Genomic DNA, 19,383 nt, shown 5'->3' on the forward strand with positions numbered 1-19,383 from the left:
TATGTGGAACCTTATCGAATGCCGTTTGGAAATCCAAATATACTACATCCACTGACTTGCCTTCATCTACCCTGCTAGTTACATCCTCAAAAAACTCTAATAAATTTGTTAAACACAATTTCCCTTTCATAAAACCATGCTGACTCTGCCTAATCATGTTATGATTTTCTAAGTGCCCAGTTACCACTTCCTTAATAATGGATTCCAGCATTTTCCCGATGACTGATGTCCTCCTATTCATCTGTTTTTTGGCAATTAAATTTTGCAATAACATTTATTAAAATATGATAAAGTATCTAAACTCAATATATACTTCCTGCATCTATTCCTCCCAAGTACTAACAACAATATTTAGCAAGCTCTGGTATAAACCATTGTCATTACATACATTAATATATACATGCATGTTGTGCTGTGCAGTGGGGGAGGGAAATGGACAGAATTTTTCAGTTGGTTTGGTTCTATATAGAACAGAGAAAATAAGTCCCGAAGTATTATGTTTCTGAAGTAATCTTAATTTCACTGCAACAAAATTACAGTTTATTCTGTTGTATAGAGAAATAAAAAGGGATCACTGTAAAAATGCATAGAATTAGGTCTTTTAGCCAAACTTTACATAACTGTTTTGTTTCCACATATGATTAGTATTAGTTTAATATAATTAATTCTACAATATATTAATATTGAACTCAAAACAGTAGCGCTAATAGTAGAAATGCTAAGTATCTTATCTCATGATTAAAATTATATTTATAATAGTTGCACTTAATGGTGAAATTTGATAATACAAGGCTGAGTTGGTAGTCTGAATATGTGCACAGCTTGCAATAGGCTCAGTGAACATATACAGTACTGTGAAAGCTCTCATTCTGATCCACAGATAAACATAAATATAAACTGCTACTATAAACAGTACATGAAACATTAAGCATTCAATCAACAGTTTACATTTTGTACTGTCTGTAGACTGGCTTAAAGCCAACACACTATTCTTGCTCAAAATAAGCTTGTGATAGCAAACTCAAAGAGATTGTTAAGATCCTCTTGCTTGCCTCTTCTGATAGTTAACAGTTCAGTATAATTAGGGCTGGCATAGTGGCACAATATGATGGCCTTCCAGTGCTTTTCTTCACAGAGTGGCCAGAAATGGGGTTGGACTCACAATTCTTGAATGGCTAGTTCTTGATCTCAATTGTTGCATTGTTGGGAGATGTGAAGTGGAGGACAATGCTGTTATGACCAGCTATAGCGTAGCTTTGGTGAAAACCTCAGAACAGATCACCAGCTTTCTCCTCAGCCAATCAAGAGACATGGCATGGAGGGACCACAAAAGAACTATAAGGGAAAAAATTATCCTAAAAATATTTACAAATAAAATAAAATTTAGTATCAAATTTGTTTCTTTTTTCTCTAAGTTATCTCATATTTTCTGTCTCATTTAATTAGGTATTCTAGTGCATATCCCATATCCTAACTAAGCAGATGAGCAGCCGACTACCTTCTGGGCCTCTACCAATGTTACCCATGAGTCAGGCACTGAGAAGAACATGAGAAAACCTCAGGATGATTTAAATTATTTGAATTTTTCTCTCCTCTCTGTTGGAAATCACCAGACTTATGTTTATCTCCTTCAGTGACAAGATTGAGATTGTATAGGCACTGTGTGGAAAGTTAGTTGTAAGGCACGCCCTATCAATTTATTCACTTATAAACTCCCGCTTTAAAATAAAGTTATATTGGGGGAGATGTCCTCTATGCACTATGTCTAGTAGAGTTGAAAACACATTTTTTAAATAAGCAGATTTATGATTTTTTTATGTATAATGCACAAAGGAAATCTTCCCTCTTTTTTACAATAGATAAGTTTGTTTGCATAAGCTGAGTGCACTGTAGACAATTCAAACAGTTCAACCAATACACCAACTAATAACTGGTCTTGCCTAATAGCCTATAAGCTATCATAATGTAGCTATTCTTGTACAAACAAACACTTCCTTCATAAACTGAAAATATCCCACAAACCTTAGATTTATTTTAAAAAGGCATTGAACATCATCCAATTAAACTACATAGCTGAAAAAATTAAGTTGAAGAACCATACACCAATCCAGGAGAAAATGCAGAACTATATCATATATACTCATGTAACACAAAAACATGGTAATCCAAGGTTGAACCCAAGAATAACACTCACTCGCACACAGCAAACTATACATTATATACATCCCAGAAAAGAGGGAATTCTGCATTTTAATGTAAAAGATATACATCTTAACGGTTGAAAATCACATGCAGTTATCTCTTCCAGAATGCATTATCTCATAACAAGCGATAGCAATTTGTTACCTCAGAGTAAATGAAGTGTCACAGCTTGCTCTCAGTTCACTGTACCATGCATGCTCGCCCATTAAAAAGCAACCTACAAACAACACTGATGCACAATATCTCAAGATGCATGCAAAAAGCATTTGTTTAAATAAGAGCACCTCTAATGGAGCAGAGGCAGGTACACATAATTCAGCTGCTTACCCACTAAGTACACCAAGAACGAGGTTAAGTACAAAAAATGAGCCTAGGATGATTAGGCTAACAAAATATATCCATGGCCATTCTAATCCAATTGCGTCATTAACCTGAAAAATGGAGAAGGCAGATTATGTTTTTATGCAACTTAAGATGGCAAAGTCCCTCAGCCAGTCACTTTGTTTTTTGGGTATTAGGTATCAATCTAAAAGGTTATTGTAATTTTCCCCATTGTTCTTTTGGGCTGACTGCAAAGTGCTTCTGTCAAATTTTAGTTTGGAAAGGTTACATTTTTAATGTAAATCTTTACTAACACATCATTCCTCCTTTGTATGCAGAACTGAGTTGATAATTTTTCTGTCTTTTCCCAAAGTCCAACATGGCAACTGGATTTAGGACTTTGCATTCCAGACAAAATGAAGTGGCAGCTTACCCGCTCAATACACCAAGTACAAGATTAAGAACGAAAAAAGATCCAAAGATGACGAGACTGACAAAATAGACCCAAGGTAATTCATATCCCATGGCATCATTCATCTGTAAAGGTGACAGTAAGTTATGTATCACAGCCACACAAGAGGTTTATTACATTAGCTATACAAGTTAATATTTAAAATAACATGGATTCTTGTATAGATATCTATCTAAACTATTTATTGCCAACAGCACCATTTATATTTAAAATGTTTGCATTATTACTTAAAAAATTACACAACAAAGTGAACTTGGCAATGAACAAATATTTACATACAAATTATATTTCAGAATACAAAACATACAGATACCTATGACTTTGGGTAATTAAAAAGTCCCGAAGAAGACAGACATGTAACTAAGATGGTGAACCTTTAGCTTCTGAAATAGGAGACTCCTGTTTGAATCCCAGTCTTGACTGCTGTTCAAACTTGCAGTTTCCTGAGAAGGTTAGTTTCATTATCCATATGCTGCCCATTGGTGACTATATCCATGGGTATGCAGTCAGCTCACATATGTAAGCTGATGGCATCCAGTTTTACCTCTCTGCCACCATCACTGAATCCATGACTGACACTGTGCTAGTGGTTGGAAGTGGATAGTGGTGGTCCGTCTGGAGCTATTCCTGTTCAATGTGTATATCAATTATTTAGATGTTGGCCTAGAGGGAGTGGTGTCAAAATTTGGAGATGATACCAAAAAAGGAGGTATTGTTAATTTTTTTAGAAAACCGAAGGAAACTGCAAAGAAAGATTGCTAATATGGGGAAATGAGAGAAAAAGGGAATTCGATGTCAGTAAGTGTGAGATCATGCATTTTGGTAATATAATGGCCCAGAAATTCGGGTCCCAATGGGTGAGTACGCACGGGGTGCACACGCGTAGGCCCAACGAAAGTGCTGGTTTCGTGCATGCACTGTGCACGCGCAGGAAACCGGAACTTCCGTTCCCCTGAAAGAAGGGGTTAAGAGGTGGAACGCGTGCATGGGAGAGGCAGCGCGTGCGCCTGGAACTTACGTTTTTTTTCCAGGTTTCCCCGGGAAGGTAAGTCTCCAGAAGTTAGTCATGTAAAAAGCAGGCGCAAGGCCTGCTTTTAACAAGGTAAGTGGTGAATTAATTAAAATTAAAAAAATTTCCACAGGTTTATTATTTTTAAATACTTCAAAGGTAAGTTTATTTTTAGCCCCATTAGAAAATCTAATTAATTTTTTCAAAAATTTAAATTATTGTTTAAAAGTTATTTCATGTAATTTGTAGTTATTTTAAAAATGTGATTCAAAAAAAAAATTATTTGCAGTTTTAGTGATGTTTTGGGGCTTATAGTATTTATAGGTTTGACAGCTCTTCCTGTCAAACTTATGAATGAAGCATTCCCTGCTACCATTGGCTCTCCATGGCCCACGTGATCCCAGGGGACGCATCGAACTAACTGCGCCCCTGGGATACGCAAGCACTGCGCGCCGACAGTTGGAGGAGGCCCAGGATTGCAATTCCACGGGGGCCCACAGCTCAACGGCCAGCATGCAAGGTAAGTGCAGGTCGGAGGCTTGCACCCGCGAGAAGCCTCCGACCCGAATTTCTGGGCCAATAACAACAATTGTACTCTGAATGGAAGTAGGCTTGGTGCTGTGGAGGATCAGAGGGAGTTGGGAGTACAGGTTCACAGAAAATTAAATGCTGATAAGGCTGTAAAAAAGTTAATGGAATTCTAGGTACTACCTTAAAAAGTATAGAATATAAAAGCCAAGAGGTAATGATGATATAAAACCTAAATAAGACCTTAGTTAGAGCACTGTGTGCAGTACTGGGCTCCATGCAGTAGGAAGGAGTTTAAGGCTTTCGATAGAGTATAATGCTGATTCACAAGGATGCTGTCTGGTATGAGGAAGTGCAAATACGAAGAAAGACTTGAAGAACTGGACCTTTTTCATTAGAACAATGCAGATTACAGGGCGTTATAACAGAAGTGTTTTAAAGTATGAAAGAATGGGACAGGGCAGATAGAAGCATACTGTTCCAGTAGTTGAGGGGTTAATGATCAAGGCTGAAACTATGTCAGCATTCAAGATTAGATTGGATAGGTGGATGAAGGAAAAGGGGTTGAAGGGGCATGGGAAGAGGGTGGGTAAATGTAATTAGAACTAATTGCTCGTGTGGAGGGTAAATGCCAATGATATAAGAAAACTACTAGGCACTTGGTCTAAACGTTAAACAAAGCTTTAATCAACTGTTTTACAACATGGAGGTCTAGTTGTGTCCTTCACTAGTTCCTGTTAAGGATGTCCTGCGCAAGCTGGGCCCGTGCCCGAGCGGAGAGAGCAGATCTGCGGGAGACTCGGCGGAGCGGCGGTGATAAAAAGCGCAGCAGAGACCAGGTAGGCCTCAGAGCGGCGAGAGCGGACCTGCGGGAGACTCGGCGGAGCAGCGGTGATAAAAAGCGCGGCAGAGACCAGGTAGGCCTCAGAGCATACTAATCTCCAGTCTCCGAACTCAGAGGGAGGGAGAGAAGTAAAAAGTAATCGAAGTGTGACGTCCCCAGAAAGCAGGTAAGTGATTGGTAGGTGAGTATTTCTCTCTTTTTAAACGTTAACTCTGTGGTTTATAGTTTTTAAGCTCTCTGTGGTGTAGCGGGGACTGTTGGTAAACCAGGGCCCTTAAATATACCATTTAACTGTAATGTAATTGGTGGGATTGATTTGATTTAATTTAGTTTCAATTAATTAAAGGGTAAGTCATGACAGGAGAGCCCGGTCCCATGGTATGCTCCTCCTGCGCTATGTGGGAACTCAGGGACACTTTCTGTGTCCCTGACAACCATGTGTGCAGGAAGTGTGTCCAGCTGCAGCTACTGGCAGACCGCATGCGGTGCTGGAGCAGCGATTGGATACATACTGGACCATTCGCAATGCTGAGGACGTCGTGGATATCACGTTTAAGCAGTTGGTCACACCGCAGGCAAAGGTTGGACAGGCAGAATGGGAATGGGTGACCAACAGACAGAGTACTAGGCGCAGGCAGGTAGTGCAGGGGTCCCCTGTGGACATCCCCCTCTCAAACAGATACACCACTTTGAGTACTGTTGGGGGGGATGGCTTATCAGAGGAAGGCAGCAGCAGCCAACTTCCTGGCACCAGGGGTGGCTCTGCTGCACAGGACGGGAGGAAAAACAGGGGTAGAGCTATAGTAATAGGGGATTCTATTGCAAGGGGAATAGACAGGCGTTTCTACGGCCGCAAACGAGACTCCAGGATGGTGTGTTGCCTCCCTGGTGCAAGGGTCAAGGATGTCTCAGAGCGGCTGCAGAACATTTTGGAAGGGGAGGGTGACCAGCCAGTTGTCGTGGTGCATATAGGTACCAACTATATAGGTTAAAAAACGGTATGAGGTCCTAAAAGCTGAATATAGGGAGTTAGGAGGTAAATTAAAAAATAGGACCTCAAAGGTTGTAATCTCAGGATTGCTACCAGTGCCACGTGCTAGTCAGAGTAGAAATAGAAGGATATTTCAGATGAATACGTGGCTAGAGGAATGGTGCGAGGGGGAGGGATTCAAATTCCTGGGACATTGGAACCAGTTCTGGGGGAGGTGGGACCAGCTCAAGCCGGACGGTTTGCACCTGGGCAGGGCCAGGACCGATGTCCTAGGGGGGAGTGTTTGCTAGTGCTCTGGGGGAGGGTTTAAACTAAAATGGCAGGGGGTTGGGAACCTGAGCAGGGGGACAGAGGAAAGGGAAACAAGGATAAAAGCAAAAGATAGGAAGGAGAAAAACAAAAGTGGCAGTCAGAGAAATCAACGGTTTAAATCAAACATGGCCACAGTAAATAATAATTCTAATAGGTCTAAGAGCGTTAAAAAAACAAGCCTGAAGGCTTTGGCCTAGAAATTCAGTATCGCCACATTTGGGGCGCTACAGCCGGGCGTTCGCTAAATTTAGCGCCTGGCGCAACTTAGCGCCACCTTCGCCGAAATTGAGTTGCATCGCCCCAAGAGGTTGCTGCTGCGCTAAAGCAGGTGATGCATGACTATCATAAGGCGCTAAGCCGGCGAGCCGAGGTGCTAACACCGAGGGCCGGCGCAGTGCAGGTGCGGCGAGTTGCTGATTGAAGGCAGACACGCTGGCGCCAGTCAGCTCTTAAAGGGAGAGGGCGGACTTGTTTGGCTGCCACGCCCTGCACACTGCAGCCCTGAAGCAAGGCCTGACCATTGCTGGATCATCATTTCTATGCCCATGACCATGCAGAAGGCTAGGGAGTGAGCGGAGCACGTCAGCGAGGGTGCCCTGAGACTACTGGTTGGCGCAGTAGAGCGCAGGCGACCTGTCCTCTTCCCTGACAGTGGGAGGAGGCCGCTTCCCAGCGAATACCGAAAAGCCTGGAGGGAGGTGGCAAACAGGGTGACCACCAACAGCATGGTTGCCAGGACTCCACTTCAATGCAGGAAAAAGCTCAACGACCTCACTTGGGTTGTCATCCCTGCATGTGCACCTCAGTTTCTGGCCAAAGGGACCTGAAAGCCCCAATGCCCAGTCCTCATCCAAGAGCTATGGGACTCTCATGAAAACCACTTGCACATTCAGCACTTTACACACTGTCAGGGCTATTCCACCATGGGAGGCAGTGCAGGCAAGATGAGGGCTTGACACTGTCAGGGCTATTCCACCATGGGAGGCAGTGCAGGCAAGATCAGGGCTTGACACTGTACTTATAGGCCGTCCTTTCTCTTGCAGGGCAAGCTGGCCCACAATCGCAGGCTGCAGCGACGGACCGGGGGAGGCCGTCCTGACCTCAAAGAGCTCAGCGACCTGGAGCAGCGTGTGGAGCGCATTATGGCAGGCCGGCTGATTGGCCCCGTCGCCAGTGGAGATGCCGACCCTGTTCTGGACAGCAATGGCAAGGTCATCACCTTTTTGACCTCTCTCTTTCCACTTGTGCCTCACACCAGCATCCTTTGCCACTATCGAACCAATGCAGTGCATAGCAGCACTCATGCCTCCCTCGCTGCCGCCCTGTCCTCACTCTAAAGCAACTCTTGTGCCTCTCTGCTTTCAGATGCTGATTCGCCAGGTGAGGAGGCGGGCCCTCAAGCTGCCACTGTCAGTGATTCTGAATTCGAGGAGGAGGAAGAGGAAGCCAGCCCATCAGTGCCACCCTCAGCCGAGGCAGCCCATGGCCATGATGGGGACACGTCTTCCCTGGAGGGGAGCAGGGGGGAAGGGTCTGAGGAGAGTGAAGCTCCGGGGCTCAGCGGGCTGCAGCAACGTGGGAGGGGTGGGGAAGCTCGGCGGCCTTCTCCCTGGAGGGTGAGTGCGGCCTCCAGTCCTGCTATGGTGAGCGCAGAGGAGGTGCGGCTCCTTGGTGAAATGGGCGCCCAGGCTGAGCGCAGGCACACAGAGCTCATGGCTGCAGTGGCAAGGATGCCTGACTCCATAGAGTCACTGGCAAGGAGTGTGCAGGAATTCGGGGCAGCACAGGCCAGGAGTCTGCAACAATTCAGTGCAGCACAGGCAAGGAGTGTGCAGGACTTCGCGGTAGCACAGGCTAGGAGTCAGCAGGACTTCGCTGCATCACGGGCGGCTTCCAGCCAAGTGCTCAGTCGTGCCATGCATTCACTGGCTGGTCTGATGCAGACACAGATCAGGGCCACACGGGCACTAACTGCTGCCACCCTTGCTGGATCGGCCAGGCATCGCCGGGGCCCTTGCCGCGCCGCAGCAGCCCAGCAGTCTGTGCTTCAGCAGATTGCTGCGCATGCTGCAGTGATGGCCCGTGCGAGTGCCAGTGTATCAGCCGACCAGGGAGTGCCTGTGCTCTGTCAGGTTGGCAGCATTCCTGCAGCCAAAACTGTCACTCCTCCACTGCAGCTGCCACCACCCGTAGGACAGACTGCCGTTGCCCAAGCAGAGTTGGAGCAGTCAGCAGCCGGGCCCTCCAGGCCCAGAGCTGGTCCAGGCCGTCCCCCAAGGGCATCTGGCGTCTCACCATCTGACCCTCAGCAGCCTTTCCCCCAGTCTTGCTGCAGCCACTGGGGTCCCATTGAGGAGGAGCTGCAGGGCGGGAAGGGGCCATTCGCAGAAGCGATGCGGATCACCCTCACAGGGGAAAAAGTAGAAGGTGTGGCCAAATGTTGTGTTTATATATGAAGGCCGAGAATGTTTTTTTATATATGAAGGCCGAGACTGTTGTGTTTGTTTTTTATATGAAGGCCGAGGATCATGGTCATTTTTGTTTAACTGTTTTTTTCATTTTCTGAAGGTTGTGAGAGCCAGTTATGTCTCTGACTGTTTTTTGGGGGGTTGATCTGAATTAGTTTGTCATGTGGGAAAGGCACAGAGTTTGCGCAGTAAAAAATTTTCTTTAATCACATTGTCCATGTTTGCACTTTGAACTATTTGTTGCCTTGACCGGCTGAGGGCTTGCGGAGCGGCTCCATTCATGTTCTTTCATTGGCACAAGCCATTCCCTGAGAGGGGGCCTAGAACCGAGTTGCAATAAGCCACCGACGGACGGCCCTTGTACTTTGTGCCTCCCTCCCATCTTGGTGCTCCTCCTCCTCCTCCTCCTCTGGTGGTCCTCCAATGTCTGCTGGCAGTGGCTGAATCCTGAGGATAGCCAGGTTGTGCAGCATGCAGCACACTACAACGAAATGGGAGACTCGCTCAGGCGAGTACTGTAGGGCTCCTCCGGAACGGTCCAGACAGTGGAACCATTGCTTGAGCACGCCGATTGTGTGCTCAATGATGTGCCTGGTAGCTTGATGGCTGTCATTTTATCGCTCTTCAGCAGGGGTGCTGGGCGCATGGAGCGAGGTCATCAGCCAGGTGCACAAAGGATAGCCTTTGTCCCCGAGAAGCCATCCTCGTGGGTGAGCCTGGGCTTCGAAAATGTCTGCCACAGAAGTCTGGCGCAGGATGAAGGCATCGTGGCTGCTGCCTGGAAAGCGGGCATTGACAGCTAGTATGAGCTGCCTGTGGTCACACACCAACTGGACGTTGAGCGAACTGTAGCCCTTCCGGTTGCGGCAATCCTCGGCATTCTCTAGAGGTGCCCGCAAAGCCACATGCGTGCAGTCAATGGCGCCCTGGACCATGGGGAAGCTCGCTATTCCTCCAAATCCCATTGCACGCTCTTGCTGCTTGTCCAGGGTCATGGGGAAGGAGATGTACTGACATCTCCTTCTGAAAAGGGCATTGGTCACCTGGCAGATGCAGCAATGTACCGCGAACTGGGAGATGTTGGCAATGTCCCCAGTAGCAGATTGGAAGGAGTCGGTGGCATAGAAGTTGAGAGCCACCGTCACCTTCACTGCCACCGACAGAGAGGTCCTGCTCCTCAGCTGTGGCTGCAGATCTCTCCGAAGCAGGTGGCAGATCTCAGTGACCACCTCCCTTCTGAATCGCAGCCTCAGAACACACTGCTCCTCAGACATGTTCAGATATGAGAACTGCTGGCGGTATACCCTGGGTGGGTAAGGCCTCCTGTGCCGATGCCTGTTGGCCTTTCTCCGTCTGGCCATGACTGGCACTCTCTCACGGCGTCTCTGAGCCCTTTGAATGCAATGCAGTAAGCCAATGTTTCTACCCATTGCAGCCCCCATTATATGTGGCGACTCAAGGCTATGGCACTGGACGTTAAATCCAAGTGCAAAGCTCTGGCCTGAAGCCAGAAGTATCTGTGCGAGCGCTGAGTCAAAGCAGAAAGCTCTCTCCCTTTGTCTCTCTCCAAATATCCGTCTCTCACACAGAAGGATTGCCACAAAATGGCTGCCACTTATAATGCAGGAGGAGTCCCCTTTAAATAGTGCCCCCCGCGCCTCGCAGCGACTGGGAACCATTCCCCTCTACCAGTCGCTGGGGGCGCCAGGCGCACAGAAGGGCGGCGCCACTGAAGTTCCGGTTCGGGGCGCACCAAGGGCGTTGCACCATGAAACGACGTCAGGATCTGCGCACACAGCTGAGCGGGCGCTGCGGTTTTGCGCCGCCGCTAAATCTTGAGTGAAGTTCGCGAGAGGCGCAGATCGCGCCGCGCCCGGGCGCTAGCCGCTTAGCGCCCCACTTCTCCTCCTCCTAAGGCGCTAGCGGCTGGCGCTAACAACTGAATTTCTAGGCCTTTGTGTCTTAATGCGAGGAGCATTCGTAATAAGGTGGATGAATTAGCTGCGCAAATAGAGGTAAACGAATATGATTTGATTGGGATTACGGAAACATGGCTCCAGGGTGGCCAAGGCTGGGAACTCAACATCCAGGGGTATTCAATATTCAGGAAAGATAGGCAAAAATGAAAGGGAGGTGGGTAGCATTGCTGGTTAAAGAAGGGATTAACACAATTGTAAGGAAGGATATTAGCTCTGATGATGTGAAATCTGTATGGGTAGAACTGAGAAATACCAAGGGGCAGAAAACGTTAGTGGAAGTGGTATATAGACCTCCAAACAGTAATGTTGAGGTTGGGGATGGCATTAAAAGGAAACTTAGAGAAGCATGCAATAAGGGCACAGCAGTCATCATGGGTGACATTAATCTACACATAGATTGGGCTAACCAAATTATTAACAATACTGTGGAGGAGGAATTCCTGGAGTGTTTATGGGATGGTTTCCTGGACCAATATGTCGAGGAACAAACCAGAGATCAGGCCATCTTAGACTGGGTATTATGTAATGAGAAAGGATTAATTAGCAATCTTGTTGTACCAGGCCCCTTGGGTAAGAGCGATCATAATATGATAGAACTCTTCATTAAGATGGAGAATGAGGTAGTTGACTCAGAGACTAGGGTCCTGAATTTAAATAAAGGAAACTACGATGGTCTGAGGCGCGAGTTGGGTAGGATTGATTGGGGAATGTCACTCAAAGGGTTGACGGTGGATAGGCAATGGCAAACATTCAAAGACCGCATGGATGAACTACAGAATTTGTTCATCCCAGTTTGGCATAAAAATAAAACAAAAAAGGTGACTCAACCGTGGCTAACAACGGAAATTAGGGATAGCATAAGATCCAAGGAGAGGACATATAAATTGGCCAGAAAAAGCAGTAAACCTGAGGACTGGGAGCAGTTTAGGATTCAACAAAGGAGGACAAAGGGATTAATTAAGAAGGGGAAAATAGAATATGAGAGTAAGCTTGCAGGGAACATAAAAACTGACTGTAAAAGCTTTTATAGATGTGTGAAGAGAAAAAGATTGGTGAAGTCAAGCGTAGGCCCCTTGCAGTCAGAATCAGGAGAATTTATAATGGGGAACAAAGAAATGGCAGACCAATTAAATACGTATTTTGGTTCTGTCTTCACAAAGGAGGACACAAATAACCTCCCAGAGATGTCGGGGAACATAGGGTCTGAGGAAAGGGAGGAACTGAAAGAAATCAGTATTTGTAGGGAAATGGTGTTAGGGAAATTGATGGGATTAAAGGACGATAAATCCCCAGGGTCTGATCATCTACATCCTAGGTACTTAAGGAAGTGGCCCTAGAAATAGTAGATGCATTGCTGATCATCTTCCAACATTCGATGGAATCTGGAATAGTACCCATGGATTGGAGGGTAGCTAATGTTACCCCACTATTCAAAAAAGGTTGTAGAGTGAAAATGGGAGTGGGGAAAATGTTAGAGTCCATTATAAAAGATGTAATAGCAGAGCACTTGGAAAACACTGACAGGATCGGACAAAGTCAACATGGATTCACAAAAGGTAAATCGTGCTTGACTAATCTACTGGAATTTTTTGAGGATGTAACTGGTAAAATAGATAAGGGAGAACCAGTGGATGTGGTGTATTTGGACTTTCAGAAGGCTTTCGATAAGGTCCCGCATAAGAGATTAGCGTGTAAAGTTAAGGCACATGGGATTGGGGGCAAGGTATTGACTTGGATAGAGAACTGGTTGGCAGACAGAAAGCAAAGAGTTGGAATAAACGGGTCTTTTTCCGAGTGGCAGGCAGTGACTAGTAGGGTACCGCAGAGATCGGTCCTTGGACCCCAGCTATTCACAATATATATTAATGATCTAGACAAGGGAACTAGATGTAATATCTCCAAATTTGCAGATGACACAAAGCTGGGTGGGCGTGTGTGCTGTGAGGAGGATGCCGAGAAACCCCAGGGTGATTTGGAAAGGTTGGCTGATTGGGCAGAAGCATGGCAGATGCAATATAACGTGGATAAATGTGAGGTTATCCACTTTGGAGGCAAAAACAGGAAGGCAGATTATTATCTGAATGGCAATAGATTGGGAGAAGGGGAAGTGCAACGAGAACTGGATGTTCTTGTGCACCAGTCGCTGAAGGTAAGCATGCAGGTACAGCAGGCGGTTAAGAAGGCAAATGGTATGTTGGCCTTCGTAGCGAGAGGGTTTGAGTACAGGAACAAGGATGTCTTGCTCCAGTTGTACAGGGCCTTGGTGAGACCACATCTTGAGTATTGTGTGCAGTTTTGGTCGCCTTATCTGAGGAAGGATGTTCTTGCCATGGAAGGAGTTCAGCGAAGATTCACCAGGCTGGTACCTGGGATGGCAGGAATGACGTATGAGGAGAGATTGGGTCGATTGGGCTTGTACTCGCTGGAGTTTAGAAGAATGAGAGGGTATCTCATTGAAACTTATAAAATTCTGACAGGACTGGACAGACTAGATGCAGGAAGGATGTTCCCGATGGTCGGGGAGTCCAGAACCAGGGGTCACAGTCTAAGGATAAGGGGTAGGCCATTTAGGACAGAAATGAGGAGGAATTTCTTCACCCAGAGAGTGGTGAACCTGTGGAATTCTCTACCACAGAAGGCAGTAGAGGCCAATTCATTAAATATATTCAAGAAGGAGTTGGATATATTTTTTTTTATTCATTGACCGGATGTGGGCGTCGCTGGCTGGCTAGGCCTGCATTTAGTGCCCATCCCTAATTGCCCTTGAGAAGATGGTGGTGAGCCGCCTTCTTGAACCGCTGCAGTCCATATGGTGTAGGTACACCCACAATGCTGTTCGGAAGGGAGTTCCAGGATTTTGGCCCAGCGACAGTGAAGGAACGGCGATACAGGTCTAAGTCAGGATGGTGTGTGGCTTGGAGGGGAACTTGTAGGTGGTGATGTTCCCATGCGTCTGCTGCCCTTGTCCTTCTAAGTGGTAGAGGTCGCGGGTTGGGAAGGTGCTGTTGAAGGAGCTTTGGCGAGTTGCTGCAGTGCATCTTGTAGATGGTACACACTGCAGCCACAGTGCGCCGGTGGTGGAGGGAGTGAATGTTGAAGGTGGTGGATGGAGTGCCAATCAAGCGGGCTGCTTTATCCTGAATGGTGTCGAGCTTCTTGAGTGTTGTTGGAGCTGCACTCATCCAGGCAAGTGGAGAGTATTCCATCACACTCCTGACTTGTGCCTTGTAGATGGTGGCAAGGCTTTGGGGAGTCAGGAGGTGAGACGCTCGCCGCAGAATTCCCAGCCTCTGGCCTGCTCTTGTAGCCACGGTATTTATATGGCTGGTCCAGTTCAGTTTCTGATCAATGGTAACCCTCAGGATGTTGATAGTGGGGGATTCAGCGATGGTAATTCCATTGAATGTCAAGGGGAGATGGTTAGAGTCTCGTTTGTTGGAGATGGTCATTGCCTGGCACTTGTGTGGTGCGAATGTTACTTGCCACTTGTCAGCCCAAGTCTGAATGTTGTCCAGGTCTTGCTGCATATGGACACGGACTGCGTCAGTATCTGACGAGTCTCGAATGGTGCTGAACAGTGTGCAATCACCAGCGAACATCCCCACTTCTGACCTTATGATGGAGGGAAGGTCATTGATGAAACAGCTGAAGATGGTTGGGCCTAGGACACTGCCCTGAGGAACTCCTGCAGTGATGTCATGTGATTGAGATGAATGACCTCCAACAGCCACAGCCAACTTCCTTTGTGCTAGGTATGATTCCAACCAATGGAGAGTTTTCCCCTTGATTCCCATTGACTTCAGTTTTGCTAGGGCTCCTTGATGCCACACTCGATCAAATGCTGCCTTGATGTCAAGGGCAGTCACTCTCACCTCACCTCTTGAGTTCAGCTCTTTTGTCCATGTTTGGACCAAGGCTGTAATGAGGTCAGGAGCTGAGTGGCCCTGGCGGAACCCAAACTGGGCGTCAGTTAGCAGGTTATTGCTGAGTAAGTGCCGCTTGATAGCACTGTCGACGACACCTTCCATCACTTTGCTGATGATTGAGAGTAGACTGATGGGACAGTAATTGGCCGGGTCGGATTTGTCCTGCTTTTTGTAGACAGGACATACTTGGGCAATTTTCCACATTGCCGGGTAGATGCCAGTGTTGTAGCTGTACTGGAACAGCTTGGCTAGGGGCGCAGCTATTTCTGGAGCACAAGTCTTCAGTACTATTGCCGGAATGTTGTCAGGGCCCATAGCCTTTGCAGTATCCAGTGTCTTCAGCCGTTTCTTGACATCACGTGCAGTGAATTGAATGGGCTGAAGACTGGCATCTGTGATGCTGGGGACCTCAGGAGGAGGCCAAGATGGATCATCCACTTGGCACTTCTGGCTGAAGATAGTTGCAAATGCTTCAGCCTTGTCTTTTGCACTCTTTCTTAAGGCTAAAGGGATCAAGGGGTATGGGGAGATAGCAGGGACCGGGTACTGAATTTGGATGATCAGCCATGATCGCATTGAATGGCGGAGCAGGCTCGAGGGGCCGAATGGCCTACTCCTGCTCCTATCTTCTATGTTTCTATGTTTTATTTATACTCTCCCTGGACAGCGCCTCCCGCAGACCGCTCAGTTGATTCATGTCAGCCAACACAGTCTGTTTGGGCTCAATGGCCTGTTTTTGTGTTGTAACTTCTATGTCTGACATGTCTATGAAAATGGCTCTGTACATTTGGACTTGACAATAGTCTTTACCTCTTCCACATTTTTGTAATATAAATGTTTTGTATATAATATAAAGTATATCACATCAGTTTTCAGCTCTTAAATCAGAAACACTATCCCTCATTAAAAATCCATGTAGGTCCAAACATGTCAAATGCTTATTTTAATTGAACTTTTAGCCACTTTCAAAAAAATCAATTGAAGTGAGTTGGATTTTGGTAAAGGCAAATAGATAAATAATAAAGTGCTGTTGTAATTATGAAATAATCAGTAATATTATTTTATAATTTTTGAGAAATGTAAACATAAAGCAAACCTTAAATGACATTTTAAATATCTGTACTGTTTTGAAATATGGCAAAAAAGCATCATTCTTTACTTCTGCAGGATGTTGTGCGAAGAACATACTATATACTGTTTCTGTTATTATTTGAATTATCCATATTGAAGTGCACTTCTTAGCCAATCACTTACCCAGTACAGGACATCTGTCCACCCTTCCATGGTTATACATTGAAAAACAGTTAACATTGCAAAAGCAAAGTTGTCAAAGTTTGTGATGCCTCCATTTGGACCCGGCCACCCGCCCTTGCAGTCTGTACCATTTATGGGGCATTGACGACCATTCCCTGAGAATGCACAAGGTGCTGGCTCATCTTCTGCTATGATGTCTGGAAATGAAAGGTAATAAGCTATATTAGCTTAAGTTTGTTTGTATCTTTAACACATATTAAATATTAAAAATTGCTTGAATATTGTCTGTACAGTGAAAAATCTAACTTAAAAAATATAAGAAAAGCAAATTTTAGATTAGTAATAATCATAAAACATAATTCAGTAAATCTATAAGGTACATACAGCCAAAATTTGAAAATTTGAAAAATGTTTATGAATCTTTTTTTGATAGCATTTAAATGACCTTTTTTGAGAAAACACAATGGGCCAGAATTTGCTGTCAAAATAACAGTGAGGCTAATAGCGCTTGCTGTTATTATTGCGCAAATGGTACAGCAACTTCAGGCGAGTGGCAGATGTGCGATTAAATGCGAATATCCAGAAGTTGCTGTCCCAGTTGCGCTGCTCCAACGTTAGCTTTGTGAAAACAGCATTTCACTATCTGCCTCACCGCTGAAATGCATTGAATGGCATGAATCATAGAACAGTATATCACAGAAGGAGGCCATCCGGCCCATCAAGTCTGCACCAGCTCTTTGGAAGAGCAATCTAGTTAGTCCCACTCCCCCACTCTTTCCCCCATCCCTGCAATTTTTTCTCCTTCAAGTATTTATCCAATTCACTTTTGAAGGCTACTATTGGATCTGTATCCACCACCCTATCAGGTAGTGCATTCCAAATCCTAACCACGCAGAAAACTGAAAAGCCTAAACATGGAAGGAACGGAAAGTCTAACTAACGGCAGATGCCATTAGATGCTCTGCTACAGCAAAATCTGGCCCAGTGCTGCCAGGCCTTTTAATTAACCAAAAAGGATTCCTCATGAGCATAGATTGTTGCCAATTTTTGAATTTTCATACATCATTTTATTGATGAGAGATGTCAACAATTTCAAGATGGATGCACCCATATTATGCCACTGGGAATAAGCCATGAAAAAACTAAAGACAACCTTTATTTCCCCTTCACTGTCATGTTTACCAATAGGGAACTTTTTAAACTCAATTATATAACAGAAGAAAGTTGCTATCTGCCTAGCCACATGGTATACAGCTTGCCATTTATTTTTTATGTTTCTGGATTTTCAATTTTGTACTTCTACAATGTTGCAAAGATTGTATAAACATTTCCATATACTGCATATTACACCTAAAAATAAAGTGAGGCTGATTTTACTCAGCCACTCCAGCGGGCATCTGCTGAAATAGCTCGGCAATAGGATTGGAATTGGATACACTGGATCCCTGCCTGCCCTGGGAGTTCTTGGTTGGTCTTGTAAGGGGCTGAGCCACTGTCTGTCCCTTACAAGGCAAGTAACGCAAAGGGGGGGGGGGAGCCAGATGTAACACCAGGAGCATGGACTTCATACACTGGAAGTTGCTGCTTCCCTGACTTCAGTGGGTCCTGGTGTAAGGCAGCAGGTCACCTAATGAGATGAGTCATACTGGCCTCCAGAGGGCACAAGTGGGCCCCATTGGGAGGGATGTGGGGTCTAGGCCAGCGATGCCGACTTAAGTTGAAGGCAATTTTTTTTTCTGCACAGCATCAAAGACTTTTGTCAATGTCAGCACTCAGTGAAAGTACTTGCAACTTAGGTAATCCTTTCCATAAAATTAGAGATACATGTCAAATTTACAAAACTGACAAAAGCATTAATGGATTCTTACTTGTGTCAATGAAATAACAGGTTTTGTGCATTTTTCCTATAAAGAGCTCCAGTCCTATGATAGCATAAATGATGATTACAAACAATACCAGTAGGGCAATATGGAGAAGAGGAACCATGGCTTTGATGATGGAGTTCAAGACAACTTGTAAGCCTTTAGGAAACAGAGAGAACAGCTGAGTTAGATGCAAGACAATAATTATAAAATGCAATAGGAAAAAAAGTGAGGAAAGAATTGCTCTGACACTGTAAATGTAGCCGTGAAGGCTTCTGCTAGTTGATATTTCTAACAAAACTGTTGAGTAGGGATGCATTAGGTTACACGAGAAATACCAGCCAGAGGGAACCTTCATATCATTCAGAGCTGTTCTTTCCCAAATGTAACTAATCTACAATACAACTGTAAATTTTACATGTTTAAAATCTGACTGTTCGGTTTTATCAGAAAAATTAAAATGTCAATTTCCAGTGTAATAAGGTAAAACCTTATATATTTTTTCATATGTATATCACTCCTCAAAGATTGGTTGTTGGGATATCAGAAGAGAATTAAAAAATCAACTTCAATAGGATTATTCAACATATTAGTCTCTACTGTTGAAAAATGAGAAGTGGCCATGTTTCCTTTCAGGAATTCATATAAATTATGTTTAGTATGACAAAGCATATCCAAAAAAAAATAATTTTAACTATCTTTAGTCAGAACATTACTGAAGTTTAATGAAGCAATCAAGAATCTGAATTATTTTGACAATAAAATACGCATTTCTATTTCTTTGTTGATAAATTGTTTGTTTCAGTATACTCAACAAATCAAATAACATTCAAATTCCCAGCTAAAATACGATTTGTTAAACAACAACAACTTGCATTTATATAGTGGCTTTAACATAGTAAAACATCCCAAAGTGCTTCACAGGAGCATTATCAGACAAAATTTGACACCGAGCCACATAAGGAGCTATTAGGGCAGATGACCAAAAGCTTGGTCAAAGAGGTAGGTTTTAAGGAGCGTCTTAGAGGCGAGTGAGGTAGAGAGGCGGAGAGGTTTAGGGAGGGAATTTCAGAGCTTCAAACCTTGGCAGCTGAAGGCACGGTCACCAATGGTGGAGCGATTGAAATCAGGGATGCTCACGAGGCCAGAATTAAAGGAATGCTAGTTCTCAGAGGGTTATAGGGCTGGAGGAAGTTAGAGAGAGAGCGAGGGGCC

The 19,383-nt window shown here is 45.0% G+C and overlaps 1 protein-coding gene across 4 annotated transcripts in view; it reads right to left on the reverse strand.

Annotated features, from left to right (window-relative positions):
* cacna1db (calcium channel, voltage-dependent, L type, alpha 1D subunit, b) overlaps positions 1 to 19,383 on the reverse strand; it is a 792,002-nt gene that overhangs the window by 372,769 nt on the left and 399,850 nt on the right. For 2 of the 4 annotated variants that reach the window (XM_086001658.1, XM_086001657.1), the window contains exons 6-8: positions 18,175 to 18,327; positions 16,307 to 16,503; positions 2,957 to 3,060 (exon numbers count right to left, since the gene is read on the reverse strand). In XM_086001658.1, the coding sequence (XP_085857784.1) occupies positions 2,957 to 3,060; positions 16,307 to 16,503; positions 18,175 to 18,327 (454 nt within the window). The other 2 variants (XM_086001660.1, XM_086001659.1) reach the window with 2 other exon arrangements.

This window comes from Somniosus microcephalus, chromosome 11 (genome assembly GCF_052327205.1).
Source record: "Somniosus microcephalus isolate GS21.2 chromosome 11, FLI_Smic_1.0, whole genome shotgun sequence".
Lineage (NCBI taxonomy): Eukaryota > Metazoa > Chordata > Chondrichthyes > Squaliformes > Somniosidae > Somniosus > Somniosus microcephalus.